Source organism: Hippoglossus hippoglossus, chromosome 9, assembly GCF_009819705.1.
Source record: "Hippoglossus hippoglossus isolate fHipHip1 chromosome 9, fHipHip1.pri, whole genome shotgun sequence".
Lineage (NCBI taxonomy): Eukaryota > Metazoa > Chordata > Actinopteri > Pleuronectiformes > Pleuronectidae > Hippoglossus > Hippoglossus hippoglossus.
Genome location: NC_047159.1, coordinates 3,031,740 through 3,047,366, shown reverse-complemented (window position 1 = coordinate 3,047,366; position 15,627 = coordinate 3,031,740). Strand labels below are relative to the sequence as shown.

The following is a 15,627-nucleotide window of genomic DNA, read 5'->3' as shown; positions in this document are numbered from 1 at the left end:
TGTCACCATCCAGTCTGCTTGGTTACCAGAAGTAGAAATAAAATGTCCCCCCAAATTAAATGTGGCTGCAAGGAGCTCTTTAGATGCATATTTGACAACGCTCTGCAGAAAGTCCTGCTTCAATTCCACTTAGGAGGGAAATACCCTGTGACATCTGCATTAAAGTTCCCAGAAATGGCAGATTAGCAGAACTGGCAGCTGAGAAATGAAGTGCGTTTAATAACTGAACTAAAAGCTGCTTCCGGCAGATTTCCTCTGCTCTGCTCCTGTGGTCGTTGTTGTTATAGTGAAACTCTGCTCAGTCATCTCAGATACTTTGACAAGGATCTGCTGTGTCCAGGTTATAACATAACATCCAGCTCTCTCATATTTAATCCATTTAAAAAAGGAAAAACACCCAACAAGACATCTGACAAGAATTTGCATTTATTTGCATGAAAATGGTCCATTAAAACAATAAAACGTTCGACAATTCAAATCTTAATACCTGGATTGAAGTGACATTCATTCAGAGGCTGTTCCAGCATCAATTAAAGTGCATTGGTTGCGCATCCTTTTCAAGCCCTTGTTTTTCTCCCGAGTATAAATGTGAAACAAGAATCTAGTGTGCTCTTCTGTGTATATTAAACAATAACCTGCCCTTAAACCTGAGGTGAATATTGAGACTTTTTTTCCTTCCAAAAGGGCACAAACAAATCTACACACATTAACAGACATAACCTGAAGCTGTTTGAGCAACTAGAACCTTGTCAGCCACAGCGACACAAGCACAAGCTCCAACCCCCGTTTTCAACAGTGCACCAGACAACATTTAGTGTTTGACGTCACAAGTTAAGGCCGTTGTCTGGTGTTTATTTCCCACAATCACACTGCATTTAAAAAAATAATAATAATAATAATAAAAAAAAAAAACTGTTCTCAATTGCACATTTGGCTCTTCAGCCGGGAAACATTAAAGAACCGCCTCACTCTTCAATACAATAAAAAACAATAAATACGGGATTGGGTGGAAATAAATACTCCAAAGTCATTCAGAAAGTCATGTCATCCATCCATTCATGCAGGAAAGAGGTGTAGGGAGAGCAAACGCACATGTGCAAAAATCTTCTCATGAAGTGACACTTATAAATGCTCTGTTTGCCTTGAACACTGAATATTCTTTTTAAACTCAAGTTATTCTGCTGGTGATGCATCTTTTAACTCAAAAGACCGAAAAACCGGCAAAACATCACAACAGAACATGAAAGAGAAGGAAAAGTGGACATTTGGTTCAAAACGGCAAATGGAAGACAGAGCGAACACATTTGGTCCTTACAGTCACTCGTACTCCTCGTGGTTCAGCTCCACCACACGACCTCTTAAAACATAAATAGCAGCAGTCACAGTCCCGACCTTCTGTGCACAGAGTCCATATCCTACACTTTTGGCCTTTCCAACGTTCAGTGTCCTTTCTTTTCACACGTCAGCTGACATTCACAGAATGAGGAGGCCCCACGACCCCCCCCGGAGAGACCAGAAGGTACCCGGGATTCCCTATAGCATGTGCTGTGGGAGAGGGGGGGTGGGGTGCCTTTGTCACTTAACAGGTGACCTTCGCTTGGGTGAGGCTCACATGTCATTTGAGCTTTTAGAGTCACATGATAAAGATATGAGGGGGGGGTTGGGTTTCAGCGTGATTTCACTCCCAGCTGGGTCTTCAGGTGCTCGTACACGACGTAGCTGATGCTGACGGCGGGGATGACCTTGAGGAAGTTGGGGGCCAGGCCTCTGTACAGCCCAGTCGGACCCTCACTTTGCAGGATCTGTCTGAAGAGACCCGTCATGGTCACGTTCTGGCCGCCCTCGGTCGCTGCTGCAGAATATAATGAAGAAGATATGTTATACATTAATAATGCAGTGATTCAATAAATTTGAAAGATTTAAGAGCATCCTGGTTCGTCCCTCGTTAAAAAAACTCTCCACACTTAAACCTGAGCTGCAATTGATGGATTTGTTTCAGATTCTCGAATGTTTGATATTTTATTTGTTTGCTTTTTAACTGTGAGTCGCACAAAATGAGGTGTGTGTGTCGGAGTCACACTTTAAGATGCTGAGTCGCTTAAATTAAAACCTTTTTATTGGTCAACACATCTATGAATCATGTCATCCACCCATGATATGAATGCTATGAATGATATGAATGTTGTGAATCATCCCCAGTTAGGTGTGTTCCTTTATCGAGCTGCTACTTCTCTAAATCTCCTTTTCAAATAAACTTGTACAATGTAAAAATGTGTTTGTGCATTTAAAACCTGCACACTGACTTCCTGAGAAGGACACATCTCAGGAGCGAAGGCCTCACCTTGTGCTTGCATGCGGGTCCGGATCAGAGCCAGAGGATAACTGGCGAGCTGACCGCACGTGCTGGACACGGTGCCGCAGCCGAGGAGGACCAAGATGCCGGGATCTGTGCGGTTGGTGCCGTACTTCTCCATGTAGCTGTTCTTCAGCGTCTGAGAAAGAACAAGATGGAGAAATGTTGAGATGTGGTGTTTGGCTGCTGTTGCATTCCATCGGATGGTGTTATGTAAACCCGTCAAGTGACAATCAGGGTGTGTGTCGAGTTCACTCGCAGGGTGATAAAGTAGGAACACAACAAGTATAAAGAAGGCTGGAACAGTACAGACACAATCTGAGGGGGTTGTAGGGGGCAACAGTCAGTATGGTTGTGACGGCTCACCTCATAAATGGCCAGGTCGATGCCTGCGTAGGGGATGATGCCGAGCATGTTGGGGATGTAGCCTTTATAAAACGCACCGAGTCCTTCTCTCCTAAAGATCTGCTTGGCGCAGTCAGAGATTCCAGCGTACTGCCCGGTCTTCCTCAGAGCAAGACGGGTTTTCAGGACCTGGAGACAGAACCAGAGAAGAAAACGTCTGTTTAACACGACTGTAGAGTTTTGAGAAACAAGGTTCCCTAGTTGCTTCTCAGCTTTAAGAGTAGCTGCAGTTAAAGTGCCGCTCACCTCCATGGGGTAGATGGTACTCTGGGCCATCACTCCTGCCAGAGATCCTGCAACAAATCGCTCCAAGATGCTCAGAGTCTGCTTATCGCTGCCGATCAATTGTTTAATCTGGAGAGAAATAGAGAAGGAATTAGCGAACGGACGACTAAAATGGTTTTAAATGTTACGTTTGCAGATAAGTACGATTCCGTACCTGCTCGTACGCCATGAACTTGAGCGCAGTCTCTGGGGCGATTTTGATGATGTTCACGCCGTTGCCTCGCCACAAAGACCTCATACCGCCCTCTTTGGTCATCTGCATCAGTCCGCTCATGATGCACATGTTGTTGGTTCGAGTTCCATAAACCTAAGAAAGAAGAATTGGATCTCATCAGTTAGGTTGAAATATTGAAACAGGAAATCAACTGCTACTTGGAGATCTGTTTTGAATTTACAAGCAGGTGAAATTAAAATGGAACTTTACATTTTGGGGTCAATTAGACACGAAGGCCAAGATTTATTTTGCCTTTAAAACCTGGGTTGAAACCGTTTAATCCACTGATGGGACAGTGAGTAAAACGTACATGTTAAGCATCTATAGGGCTCTAAGTCGACGGGATTGTTCCAAAGTCGAGGTTCCACATAGCGAATGACGTAAACGAGCCATTGACACAGATCCAGAATCTGCACACTTCGACCTTCTGTGCATTGATGATGGTTGAAGGAGTGTCGGCCAATTGGGAGCGGTCATTGGTTGCACAAGTCTGCCCCCGGACTCCGAGTCCTCACTCTGTTAGACATTAACTTATTTATTGCTCTCAGGCAACGCGCGCTTGAGCAACATCCCTCTACTTTGGACGTGGATCACTAATCGTTCCACCTGCTGCCGCTAAGAAAGACCTCCAGGAGAATCTCCTTCACATTTTCATACTTAAAAAAAAAAAATCATATTTTTAAAGTTAAACTCGCAGGATTAAGGATAAATAATGAAGTAGGTTTTAGCTGGTGATAATTCTCTGCTGCTGCAAACAGTGAGCAAGATAAGAGTTTCCTCCGCACACTGTCCATTTCACAAAGTCCACCCACCCCCCCCAGTTCAGAGCCAATATATTACTCAGCTTTTGGTTCTAGTTAATTCAATTTGACCTTTGACTTCAGTGGGGTTTGGTTGTGGGCGTCTTACCTGCATCATGACTTTGACTCGGTCCAGGGGAGCCGTGAAAGTCCTGGAAACGGCTCCAGCTCCTCCGCCCGCGGCCAGGTGCCTCCACCACATTCCAGTCCGTTTCTCCTCAATGGTGAAATCGTCAGGCACCATCAGGTTCTCGCCCACATCGAATATCTGCAGGGAAGACAGACAGGAAGGTTTAGAGACACGGTAGATTGAGATGAATGCTGAAGAAAGCACGATGAACACGACAGACCACAGAGGGAGAGGTCACGTGGAATCCTCTTTCTCAACTGGCACCAGTCGGTAAAAACCTCACATGCCTGACAGAACTGCCACAGTGTGGGTCAAACTGGGTGGCCTTCACCAACCACCATGTTTGTTTTCACACATACCACAGTATAGGTCAGGACTTAATTGACCTCAGTGGATAATCACAGATAATCACCGCCCGGCTTAGAAATCTGAGCCATGCCGATTGTAATGAGGCTCTTTGGGTGACGGTCAAAAGACAAGAGTCTGCAAGGAGATGAACTTGAAAATGATCTATACCAGGAACACGAGGCAGGCTGACCAGTGGATCTACTTAACCCCGCAGAAGTGGATACGTGCCAACGAGAGTTAAAACACAGCATTGTTGATATTCTGAGCAGCCATAATTTTTGTGGTGGGAAACGAACCTGTAACCACAGAGAATTAAACATGTTTTTTCCCCCAAAAGTGAAACGGTCCCGCGGCTCACGTTACATCATACATTTTTGCTGCCTTCAGTTTGACCTGCTGGGTTTGGAAACTCCAGCTTCCCTCTTGGCCCGGGTTCAGTCCGTCAGTGTCTCATTTGCACCAAGCAGAGGCTGTTAGGCTCATTAGAGGCACAGCGTCGAAATAACTTGTGCAAAACCCAAGATCACAGGGTTCTCCTGAGGGAGCTGTGCTACATCGGTTCTGCCTCCACCCGCTGCTCCCTTTTACATAACAGCCAGACAAACAGGCAAATCCTCCCGACATAATCCTTCCAGAATGGGAGCAATTCCTCGCATGTCCTAATGGAGCTTAATTACTGACGCAGGATGTCTGCTGACGGAGCCTCTCAGGGCCGCCGCTTCTCAATTGACCCCTTCAAACTCACCGTGGAGCGTTTCCAGTAGAGGATGATCTCAGGAATGTTCTCCGTCTTCTCCACCGTCATGTAGTTGCTCCAGTCTTCACTACTGATAGTTATCATCCCGTTCTTATCGATGCTAAAAAAGGAACAGAAAGAACACCAAACTAAGACCGAGACTCTACTTAATACAATCCAAACTCTCAGCAGACGAAACGGATGAATGAAAATCACCTTTTAAGGGCTTTCTCTGCATGCTGCAGGGAGACGTGAACTCCGAGGTCGTGGAGGGACTGCATGAACTCCCTGGCGTCTACGTGGCCTGAAAAAGAGACAAAAAAAAAGAAAAGATGTGAGATAAAAGGCATCTCATACCGAAAACGAACAACTGACAAACTGAAAGAAGAAGCAACGGAAATAAAACCAAAACCTCAGCCACATACCAGCATTGTTCCTGTCGACGCTTTGCACCACCAGCTTCAGGTCCTTCTCATAGTCTTGCAGATAGTGAACAAACTCCTCAAAGTCCAGCTGTGCATCCGGGTCTTTTTCTTCCCCTGTAAGGGTTTTCTGTGAGGATGAAAAGCAAAACAGGCAGTGAGACAAGGCCCTCTGGTTGGTCGGGTAAGAGGACAGAGCAGAGTCTTCATAATAACAGCTGTTGAAGAACTAAGAATTAAGTGGTGGGGTATTAACTGTTTTAACAGTCATGTACAGCCACTTCTGAAATGTACTGCATGTACAATATGCAGCTAAAAGTCACATAACTGACCACCAGTCCGTCCTGCACTTCTGAATAACACACTGTCCCCTGGCTCCTGTTTCATGACCCCACAGGACAGCTCCGTGACCCGTCTGCCAAGTCACAGCGCACCTGATGTTCTTGAATGACGCACGTCTCTCCAGGACCAGGGGTATTAGGTAGTATCACCCGGGTCTATCTATGACCTGAACCACAGGCCCCCCCCGCCAACTGCTTTAATCTCATTTAAGACCTCAGATGTCAGGCCCTCCCGAGCTAAAACGAGACTGAGGACACCGGCATTCCTCCGGCATTCCTCCGGCATTCCTCCGGCCCACTGGCCAGCGCTGACACCGGACCCACCGCCCCCGAGGGCAGGCACATGACAGAGTAATGATACCCTGCCTCCACCACACTACCTGGTGAAATACGTACACATGCCACTTAGACAAGGGTTATAGGAGAGTGGGACCAGTTTCACCACCAGTCAGGATATTTCTGAACTAAGGGAAACCTGTCTCCAGTGTTTGTACAAGACTTGTAGCTGCTCTGCAGAAAACCAAGGTGATACAAGACGCTACGTGAAGCTGGCACACTAAAAGTAAAGTTTACTGATAATTCTCACGTTGACTTTTAATGTGAACATCAGCTTGAGTGCAAGAACTGAAACATCTTGACATGTCGGCGTCTAATTGACCACAGATGGAGCCTGAGTCCAGAGTTTTAACATTGAGTGCATGTGCAGGTTTTAGTAAAAATAAATAAATGCATTGTTAGTTATTGAAGTTTACACGAGAGCAGAATTCATCAGATTGTCATTAATTAACTGATTTGGTGGGAAAAGGCTGCAGCTCCTCAGGTTCCAATCTCTCACATCTCAAGTTTTCCCTTTGTCACATAAAACTCCTCAAGTGAAACATTTGAGTTTCTGACTTTCAGCACAAGTCATTTTTGATTAAAATGATAAGATTCATTAAAGATGTTATTATAAAGAGGAGACTTGTTTAAGTTGATCGGCTCCAGATTGAAATGAATTACCCGTAGCGACACTTCCTCTTCAGGGAGGAATTTCTCAATGAATGGCGCCGGTTCTTTTGAAGTTTATAAAAACCACGTTAAATAGACTGAACGCAGTAAAAAGCCTTTTATCTTAACAGAAACTCTCAGTTCACTGAAAGTTGAGACAATATTCACAGTTATTATAAACAGTTTTTATAAAAAAGTGATAAATTCGCTCGTAGCGCGGTTTCCTCAGAAAGCCGGTCTCCTGTGCGGCCTAGTCGTAAGGCTCGTTAGCCCCGGTGCTAACGCGGTGCTAATCCTCCCTGAGCCCGGGGAGAAGGGACCTAAACCAAGGAGCTGATCCTTGATCCCCCAACGAGCGACCCCCCCCACAGGTTCGATTCCCACGGTCTTTTGTTCCTCACCTTTCGCCATCGCTGGTAGGTGGACAACTCCTGGGACGGCAGAGCCACGCTGAGCCGGTTGAACACGGACTTGAGCTCCGAGGGGAGGCCGTCGGACTCGAAGTACTCCACCGACTCGCAGTTGGACACGGGGACGTAGAGGCACAGGCCGAGCATGGGGACGCCGGGAGAAAGGGGCCGAAAGTCGGGTAAATAAAGGAGCGGCGCGGCGCGTGTCTCCCTCGGACTGAATGAGGAGCCGCCGGATGGAAAAACCGGTTAACTATGCCGGCATGACACGCCCCCTTCCCGGAATACGGGCGCGTCACTGGCTGCCCCGCCGACCACATTGACGTCGTTTTTACTACTGACCAATCGCTGAGCCCGCCCATTCAACCGGCTCGGCTGGGCGGGTCGGCCACGCCCCCTATTGACGTGGGGGATTGGTCGACGATTCTGTACTATTGTAGAATCGTCGACCAATCACGTTCCGTCTTTCGTTCCGTCTTTCGTCCCACGCGTCGAGGATTGACCAATCCTGGGAGGTCTTTCATTCAAACTGCGGCTGAGGCGAAGATCAAGCGCAGGAGGCTGCAAATAAATAAATAAACAAATAAACAACAACAACAACAATACTACTACTACTATTAATACTACCACTACTACAACTACTACTACTAACAATAATAATAATCACAATCATCATCATCATCATCATCAGCAATACAATATAAAAAATATACAAAAACAAAGTCCAAACAAAAGATCATAACCTAAATGAAAAGTCCAAAAAGTGACTGCTATATAGAGCACTATATAGTGAGCTCATCGGAAAAGAACAAAAAAGCTTTCAGACATTAATCCACGCATCATTGCCACAGGAATAAACATGTACAACAACAACAATGTGGAAAATCCCAAATTAAATTTGAAATGTTTATTTTGCAGCTTTATTGTAAAAAAAAAACATGTTGGATGATCATCTTTAAATGTGGAAATAAACTTGCTCTGCTTCTATTTAAATTAGAACGACAGGTCGGGCTGTTCCCGCTGCCCTCGCTCCTCCCGTCTCGTCACCACGAGTGCAATGCATGATGGTATATATTGTTTGGATAGTCACCATTAGTTGTGCACTACTTTTCTTGATGCATTGTGGGAAACAATGAGTCAATTACATAGGGTATAAAAAAAATCTGTAAACATTTGGACACCACTAAAAAAATGGCGAACTCAGCATATAGTGCACTATACAGTGATTAGTGAGGGATGTGTAACACAGCCATAGACTCACAGATGAACAGATTAGATTTCAGTTGGTGGTCGTTAACTTATAAAACATTTGGCCTCTTGAACATGATATTTCAAGACTGTGTTTCGATCATTTCCTCAGATTTTGAGCATTTGTCACTTGAAGATGTTGAAGATGAACAGATTAGATTTCAGTGGTCAAAGGCCAGGGTGACCTCATATGAATCCAGAAAAAAAAATGTATGCAGAAATATACTGCACAGGTTGAAGGCGGCAAACAGTTTAATTCTGAAATCAGCAAGTTTCCAAAATCCACCCTGAAACACGTTCATAGACCCAGGACAGATATAATACAGAGTTTGATGACGTCAAATAACCCTGAGGGAGATGAGTGAATACAAAGAACTCCTGCCAGAGAGGATTTACAATGCAAAGCAGCCAGAACAATGGAAAGAAGAGTTATCATGTTGACTCCTCTGAATTATTTTCTGATGTCGAATAATTCTTCCAGGGCATTGCTGCTGTAGAGCTGCTGTTTTTGGTTGAGATCAGGAAACACACAACATGCTGGGGCTGAGTTGGTGCTCGGGCCGAGAAGGACTGGATCTGAGACCTGTGGTGCAAATTGTGTCTCCATGAACACGTCCATGTTGTAGAGATGAACCCTGGGTACCTGAAGGCAGGCTTCAATATCCAGTGGGGTTACAGCCTGAGGATATTAAATTGGGTATTGAGTAAATTCAATTTAATTGGTTTAGAACAAATCATAAAATAGATTATCTCAAGGCACTTTACATAGTAAAATTGAGACCTTGTCAAATTATAGAGAAACCCAACAGTTCCCGAGAAAGAGAGAGAGAGAGAGAGAGAGAGAGAGAGAGAGAGAGAGAGAGAGAGAGAGACCAGGAACTATTGTCAGACTGGTTGTTATAATGAAAATAATTAATAGATGATATCAGTCTAAAAAATAATAACAATAATATTAATATTAATAATTTTTCTTCTCTTTTCATCCTTATTTTCATCTGATCTACATATTGGATGGAATTAGAAGGTGATCACAACATTAATAGATGAACATTTCAAACATCCCTGTCACAGAGGTATCATTGGATCCACAGTGTGAAACAGACATTCATTCACTCACCACCTGCACAGGGGTGGAGGCAGAGATACGATCAGAACTATCTGCATAGTGAGATGCCTCCAGAGAAAAACGAGAACAATGTTGTTGTTTGCATCTTTGCCTTTTTGCATAAAGAGTTCAACAGAACACTATTGTCAGTAGAAGAGGAGGAGCTGCTGTTACATTTCCCTAAAGCTGCACTAGAACTGGTTGAGTTTGGTGTTAGAGGTGAACACTGGCACAGACAGTCCACAGAGCAGCATCAGGATGGAAGGGATCTTCATCGGTGTCTTGTGTCTCTCAGGTCAGTGAATTTCACTGTTTGTACGATGTCTAACAGGAAATCTGAATATAGAGATTCATTTGAGTCCTCATACTTAACAAAAATAACTGGTTTCATCCTCAGGGTGCCTCACCTTCTCCACATGCCTCCTCCATCAGTACCACTTTGTGTCTGATGCAATGACTTGGACTGAAGCTCAGAGCTACTGCAGAGAGACGTACACAGACCTGGCCACTGTTGAAAACACTGAAGAAATGAAGAAACTTAAAGACACAGTTTCCGCCGCTGGTAACAGCTCTAAGGTTTGGATTGGCCTGTACAGTCATATTGACTGGAAGTGGTCAGATGGGTTCAACCAGAGTGGAGCTGAATATTGGAGGTGGAAACCTCCTGACCCAAACTATTTTGCAGCCAATGAGCTCTGTGTGGCCATGAAGTACCAAGGAATATGGTTCGATTATTTCTGCCATGAACAGATTCCATTTGTCTGCTACAGAGGTAATGATGTGCTTTATATTGATCTTTACTATACAACATAATGTATAAGATATGATTTTGAAAAACCATTGTGTGATCTCAACAATCCCTCTTTTGTTCTCAAACTTAACTGCAGGAACATTAGAGGATCCTGAGTTTGTGCTAGGGGATACATCAAAGAATTGGTCTGAGGCTCAGAGGCACTGCAGAGAACACTTCACAGATCTGGCCACTTTGAGGAACAACGCTGACAACGACAAGATACGGAACTTGATTCCACTTGTCCCATGGGCATGGATGGGTTTGTACAGAGATCCTCAGATTTACTGGTCCGACGGGAGTAACTACTCATTCAGCTCCTGGTATCAGGGTAAACACAAACTTGGCTCGATGAAAGTCGTATGTGGTGTTGCAGATTTGGAGAAGGGAGGAAACTGGAGGTTATTTCCCTGTGAAGAAAAAAAACCATTTGTCTGCTACAGCATGCGTGGATGGTGCTTCCTTGAGTGAAAGAGAGAGAACACATCCTGACATTAGAAAAAACAGTTATTGTCTCAATAGTGATTCTTATAACATTAATGCATTAATGAATATTTGGATGATGTTTGTTCTGTCTATTGTTTCTTTACAGTGAGAGAAACTAGAAATGTCTTGTGATGTACTTGTATGTTATCACTTCATTAATCTGCTCTGTGATGGTTCTTCAAGACAAGCTCTTAGCTCTCAGCAGTTTTTTTTTGTCAGATATAAAAGCAAAATTACAAAAAAAAACTTTAAAATTCACTGGTTTTGGTTTTATGGAAACCCCTGTCTTATAGAAAATAGATTGGTAAGATTAAGTAGATAGACAAAAAATGTGTAAATTAATAAATGAATCAATAAATATATGTATATGCAACATAAATAAATGACTTATATGTTCTTCTATTCTCTTTTTGACATAAAATACCTTGAGCAGTACACATTAGTAGCTTCATATAATATAGTGACCAGCAGAGATCGCTACGTGTTACCAAATTCCTCATATCTCCAAACATGACCAGCTAATTATAACTTTTAATGGACCTTTTCCTTCTTGGTAAACCGTGACATTAGGTCACAGTGGACAAATTAATTGGCCACGGCCGTATGGATCATCATATTTGCAAGGGGCAGGCTTTTTAGGCTATTTATTTAATCATTAATATTAAAATGATAATGTTGGATTGCTTTGGTAACGGATACAATAAAAAATCATTGTAACAATAATATTTCACTGCTCATTAGAAAACACATGAGTTACAGAAACATAAAATAAACGGAACAGTCGGTTATATTGTAGTGTTGGTTCTCTGAGTGAAGAGACTACCTCTCCACTCTATTACATATTCTATACGTATGGGGAATGACCCCCCTGCTCTCAAGGTGCATAGACATTTATTTTATATACACCAGCTTGCCCGGCCACGCCCTGCAGTTCACCTATAAAACACCTGTGTTGGCGTGAAATCCACTGATAGTTTGATTGACACATGTCTCCGAGAGGCCTTAGAGTGGGAGAGATAGTCTCTTCGCTCAGAGAACCAAGGTTACAACGTAACCGAGCATCCTCTGTTGTATCGAGATTATCTCTAAAACATTTTCCATACGTAAGGGGCAACTCTTTTAGACACCTTGCAAAGAGACGATACATCCCACAAGCCGGTATTTGACAAATGCACAATTTACAAATGCACACTATTTTCATACCAACCAGGTATCCTCAGGACTCCTCTGGACTCCTCTGGACTCCTCTGGACTCCTCAGGACTCCTCAGGACTCCTCAGGACTCCTCTGGACTCCTCAGGACTCCTCTGGACCTGAATGACCCTGCTGTGAAAGCAGACATTCTGAAATCAGCAAGTTTCCAAAATCCACCCTGAAACACATTCATAGACCCAGGACAGATGTAATACAGAGTTTGATGACATCATATAACCCTGAGGGAGATGAGTGAATACAAAGAACACATACCATTGATAATAATGATGATGATATAATAATAAAACAAACTTAAAACGGCTCAATAATCAACAGGAATAAACTGAAGATGTGATGATGAGGAGATTATCATTAAAACTGAACTAAATAAAACACAAAGTGGTCATTTCTCTCTTCATCTTCAATTATAAAGCAGAATGAAATAAACTGCTCCAGTCCAAACTGAGTTATTGATGCAATAATAACAGGAAAAGTGCAATTAATCAATTGCTACCAACAACTGTAAACCGAGGCCCTTGGGCAGGCGAGTGTTTTAAGTATTATAACATTGAATGTATAAAATAAAACATACAATAAAACCTGATTTATTAACCTCAGGTCATCCTCTCTGCACCTCAGGAGCGTTTCAGTTGCCTGTGTTGCAACAGCCCTGCTGCCACACACACTAAATACCAGTTTGTGTCTAAATATTTACATACTGTATTCTCTCTATACCTATTTTACTTTCCCTGTTCTATACAGTTAGTTCTGACCTTGTTCATCCTATGAAAAATAAAGAAAACATCATGAGGTCGGACGCACGAGCTCTGGAACTAAACTGGGAGATGGACGAGAGCCAAAAGCCAAAAAAGGTGCTGAAGAAACACCAAGAGCTGAACCCCGAGTCCGTCAGCTGATCCTGTCTGGGTTTACATAACACACACACACACACACACACACACACACACACACACACACACACACACACACACACACACCCTCTCTCACTTTAATGTGGAAGAACAGACCTCACTAAAACACACGTGGCTGAACTGGAGCATGAAATGATTTGGTGTCCACATACTTTGGGCCAAGCATCAGACTCGATTACGTAATAAAATATCACCACCTCCACACTCACACTGCAGGAATTCAGTCTCATCACTGAACTTATAAACTAAACTTATGAAATAATGATCAAGTTGTAATTCAAAGGAAAATCTTGCACAGATAAAAATTGTGTTTAATTTAGTAGCTGAGGACGTGTTTCTCTGCAGATTCACTGACTGAATATTCTGCAGCTGGGATCAAAACTTCCATTTGGTCCAGATACAAGTTACTAGAACCACTGATCACTTGTTATATATTATGTAGTCAACTCAAACCTCAGGAATTGAATCTTCACTAAAATCCATGTGTTGCTTAATGGGGTTGTTTTCCTCACCAGTGCAGTTGTAGTCCACATAATTGTTTTTCTCACACTCATGAAAGGTCACCGCGACCTTTGAACTTTGAAATCAATTCAGTTCACCTTTGAGTTTAAAGGACAACTGATCAAAATTTGACAGAATTCCTCGAAGGCAGATATGAGATTTGATGTTCTAGAGCCCGAACACTATGTTTAAGATAATGTATTGTCAACACAAACCATTAACGCTCATTTTTCAGCTTCTCCTTAGTTTTATTCATCTTTAACAATTAATTATCAGGCTCATAAAAATAACCCTTTATCATATCCAATAATTATCTGATATGAATCTACTTGAGAAACATATTTTGTTAGGTCTCTAGTTGTTTACCTGTAAACCTCTGAACACTTATTGCAAGACAGTTTTTCTTATATACACGTGGGCATAATGATCTAAATGTTATTATTATCTGGTCGTATAAGCAACGTTGTGCTGAAAAATAAAGAAACCAAACAATGACAAGGTAAATATTCTATATAAAAAGACAAAAACATTCAAAATCACACTCAAAATAGCCAAAAAGTCATAATGAAGAGAACGTGCATAATAACTAATACTAAATAAAGAGTCTCCCAGTTGCATCTGATCCTTTCTGGACTTAAAGTGCCTGATTGAACATCCCAGTGTGTTTGTGACGCCAGTTAAAGTCCAGTGTCAACACAAACATGTTGTTCTCTCGCTCATTGTCGTATCCCGTGGCGTCACAGAGCCGAGAGTAAACGATCCCAGGACAGAGGAGCACTTTAACCTGGAAGGAGCCGAACAAACACCATCATATCTGACGGAGAGGAACCAGGTGAGAGGTGAACATCTGCTCCGTGATGACGTCACACATCTGGGCCGAGAGGTTTTACAGCTGGATTGGGATGTTTTTTTGTTGTTGTGGAGAAACATCAGTTTTCATTAGTTTAACTTATCTGTGGATCATTTAAGTTATAAAAATAAATATCATATATCATATATGATGAATAGATAATAAGCACAACCCCCACACACCCTCAGGGACTGTACCAGCTTTATAAAAACATTTTTTATCCACATATTCTCTCATGTACATGAATCCAAAGTGAACGAGAGCTCGTGCAAGAGAGAAGAAGCTGAAACACCTAAAATCTCCCAAAGGCAAAATTAATATAATTATATACAATTAAAAACAGTGAGGACGAGGAAGACGACTATTAAATTAATGTGAAACCATTAACTGTTAATAAAGAATGTAAAGGGTGAGAGACTGCAGGACAAACATTCACCAAAGTTATATTTGTGTCGTCTTTAGTGGTTTATTCTGAAATCATTCGTATCTTGATTTAAAAAAAACATTGTAAAGATATGGCAAAACATTTTTTTATATTGACATATTGGATTTTCCCTGGCAGTTGAAAATGATGATGATTTATTGAATGTTAGACAATAAAAAATGTCTTTAGTGGCTCATCCAGTGTTCACATTTGTGTTCTGAAATATACAAATCAGGCCTTTAATTAAATAAGGCATCATTCACATACTTTAACATTTTGCATAACGATCTCGTGATTATTTTCAAATTCAATCTTTGAATTTTGAGTGCATCATATCACTGGAATATAACTAGAACAGAACACAAAGTTCAGACAGAGGTTTGCTGCTCTCTGTTGGCTGAACAGGAACCTGAAGTTACAACTGTTCAAGCTGCTGCTCAAATTCACTCAGTTTCATTCTCATGTTGGAAAGTTCAAATCTTGAACCTTGAAATTGATTTGACTCTTTTTCCAAATATGGAGATAAACATTTATTTATGACAAAGATAAACATATATTAATATATATATTATATTACGTTTTCACCCTCATTTACTTTAAAAAGTTGATCTGTGTTTGTAAAATGAAAACAAACTGAGGCATCTGAAATGAAAACGAGCCTCCAGC

At 42.2% G+C, this 15,627-nt stretch overlaps 1 protein-coding gene, 1 long non-coding RNA gene and 1 pseudogene across 2 annotated transcripts; 2 read left to right on the top strand and 1 right to left on the bottom strand.

Annotated features, from left to right (window-relative positions):
• Nucleotides 1–410: 410 nt before the first annotated feature.
• slc25a25a (solute carrier family 25 member 25a) lies at nucleotides 411–7,653 on the bottom strand. Its single transcript, XM_034595415.1, has 10 exons — nucleotides 7,423–7,653; nucleotides 5,697–5,823; nucleotides 5,488–5,575; nucleotides 5,281–5,392; nucleotides 4,167–4,325; nucleotides 3,198–3,350; nucleotides 3,005–3,112; nucleotides 2,720–2,887; nucleotides 2,342–2,492; nucleotides 411–1,852 (listed from the first exon to the last, which is right to left on the bottom strand). The coding sequence occupies exons 1-10, from the start codon at nucleotides 7,576–7,578 to the stop codon at nucleotides 1,668–1,670; spliced, it is 1,407 nt and encodes a 468-aa protein (XP_034451306.1). The 5' UTR covers nucleotides 7,579–7,653; the 3' UTR covers nucleotides 411–1,667.
• Nucleotides 7,654–9,831: 2,178 nt separating this feature from the next.
• On the top strand, nucleotides 9,832–11,244 carry LOC117767631 (annotated as a pseudogene).
• A 2,310-nt stretch (nucleotides 11,245–13,554) lies between these two features.
• LOC117767632 lies at nucleotides 13,555–14,877 on the top strand. Its single transcript, XR_004614914.1, has 2 exons — nucleotides 13,555–13,711; nucleotides 14,022–14,877. It is a non-coding gene; the product is annotated as an uncharacterized LOC117767632 (long non-coding RNA).
• Nucleotides 14,878–15,627: the final 750 nt, after the last annotated feature.

Excerpts from the sequence above, each read along its gene's own strand:
- slc25a25a (XM_034595415.1), bottom strand. The coding sequence starts at position 7,578 with ATGCTCGGCCTGTGCCTCTACGTCCCCGTGTCCAACTGCGAGTCGGTG. Across the intron at positions 3,113-3,197 it reads AGTTCATGGCGTACGAGCAG|ATTAAACAATTGATCGGCAG; the intron begins GTACGGAATCGT and ends ATTTCTCTCCAG. Across the intron at positions 1,853-2,341 it reads GACCCGCATGCAAGCACAAG|CAGCGACCGAGGGCGGCCAG; the intron begins GTGAGGCCTTCG and ends TATATTCTGCAG.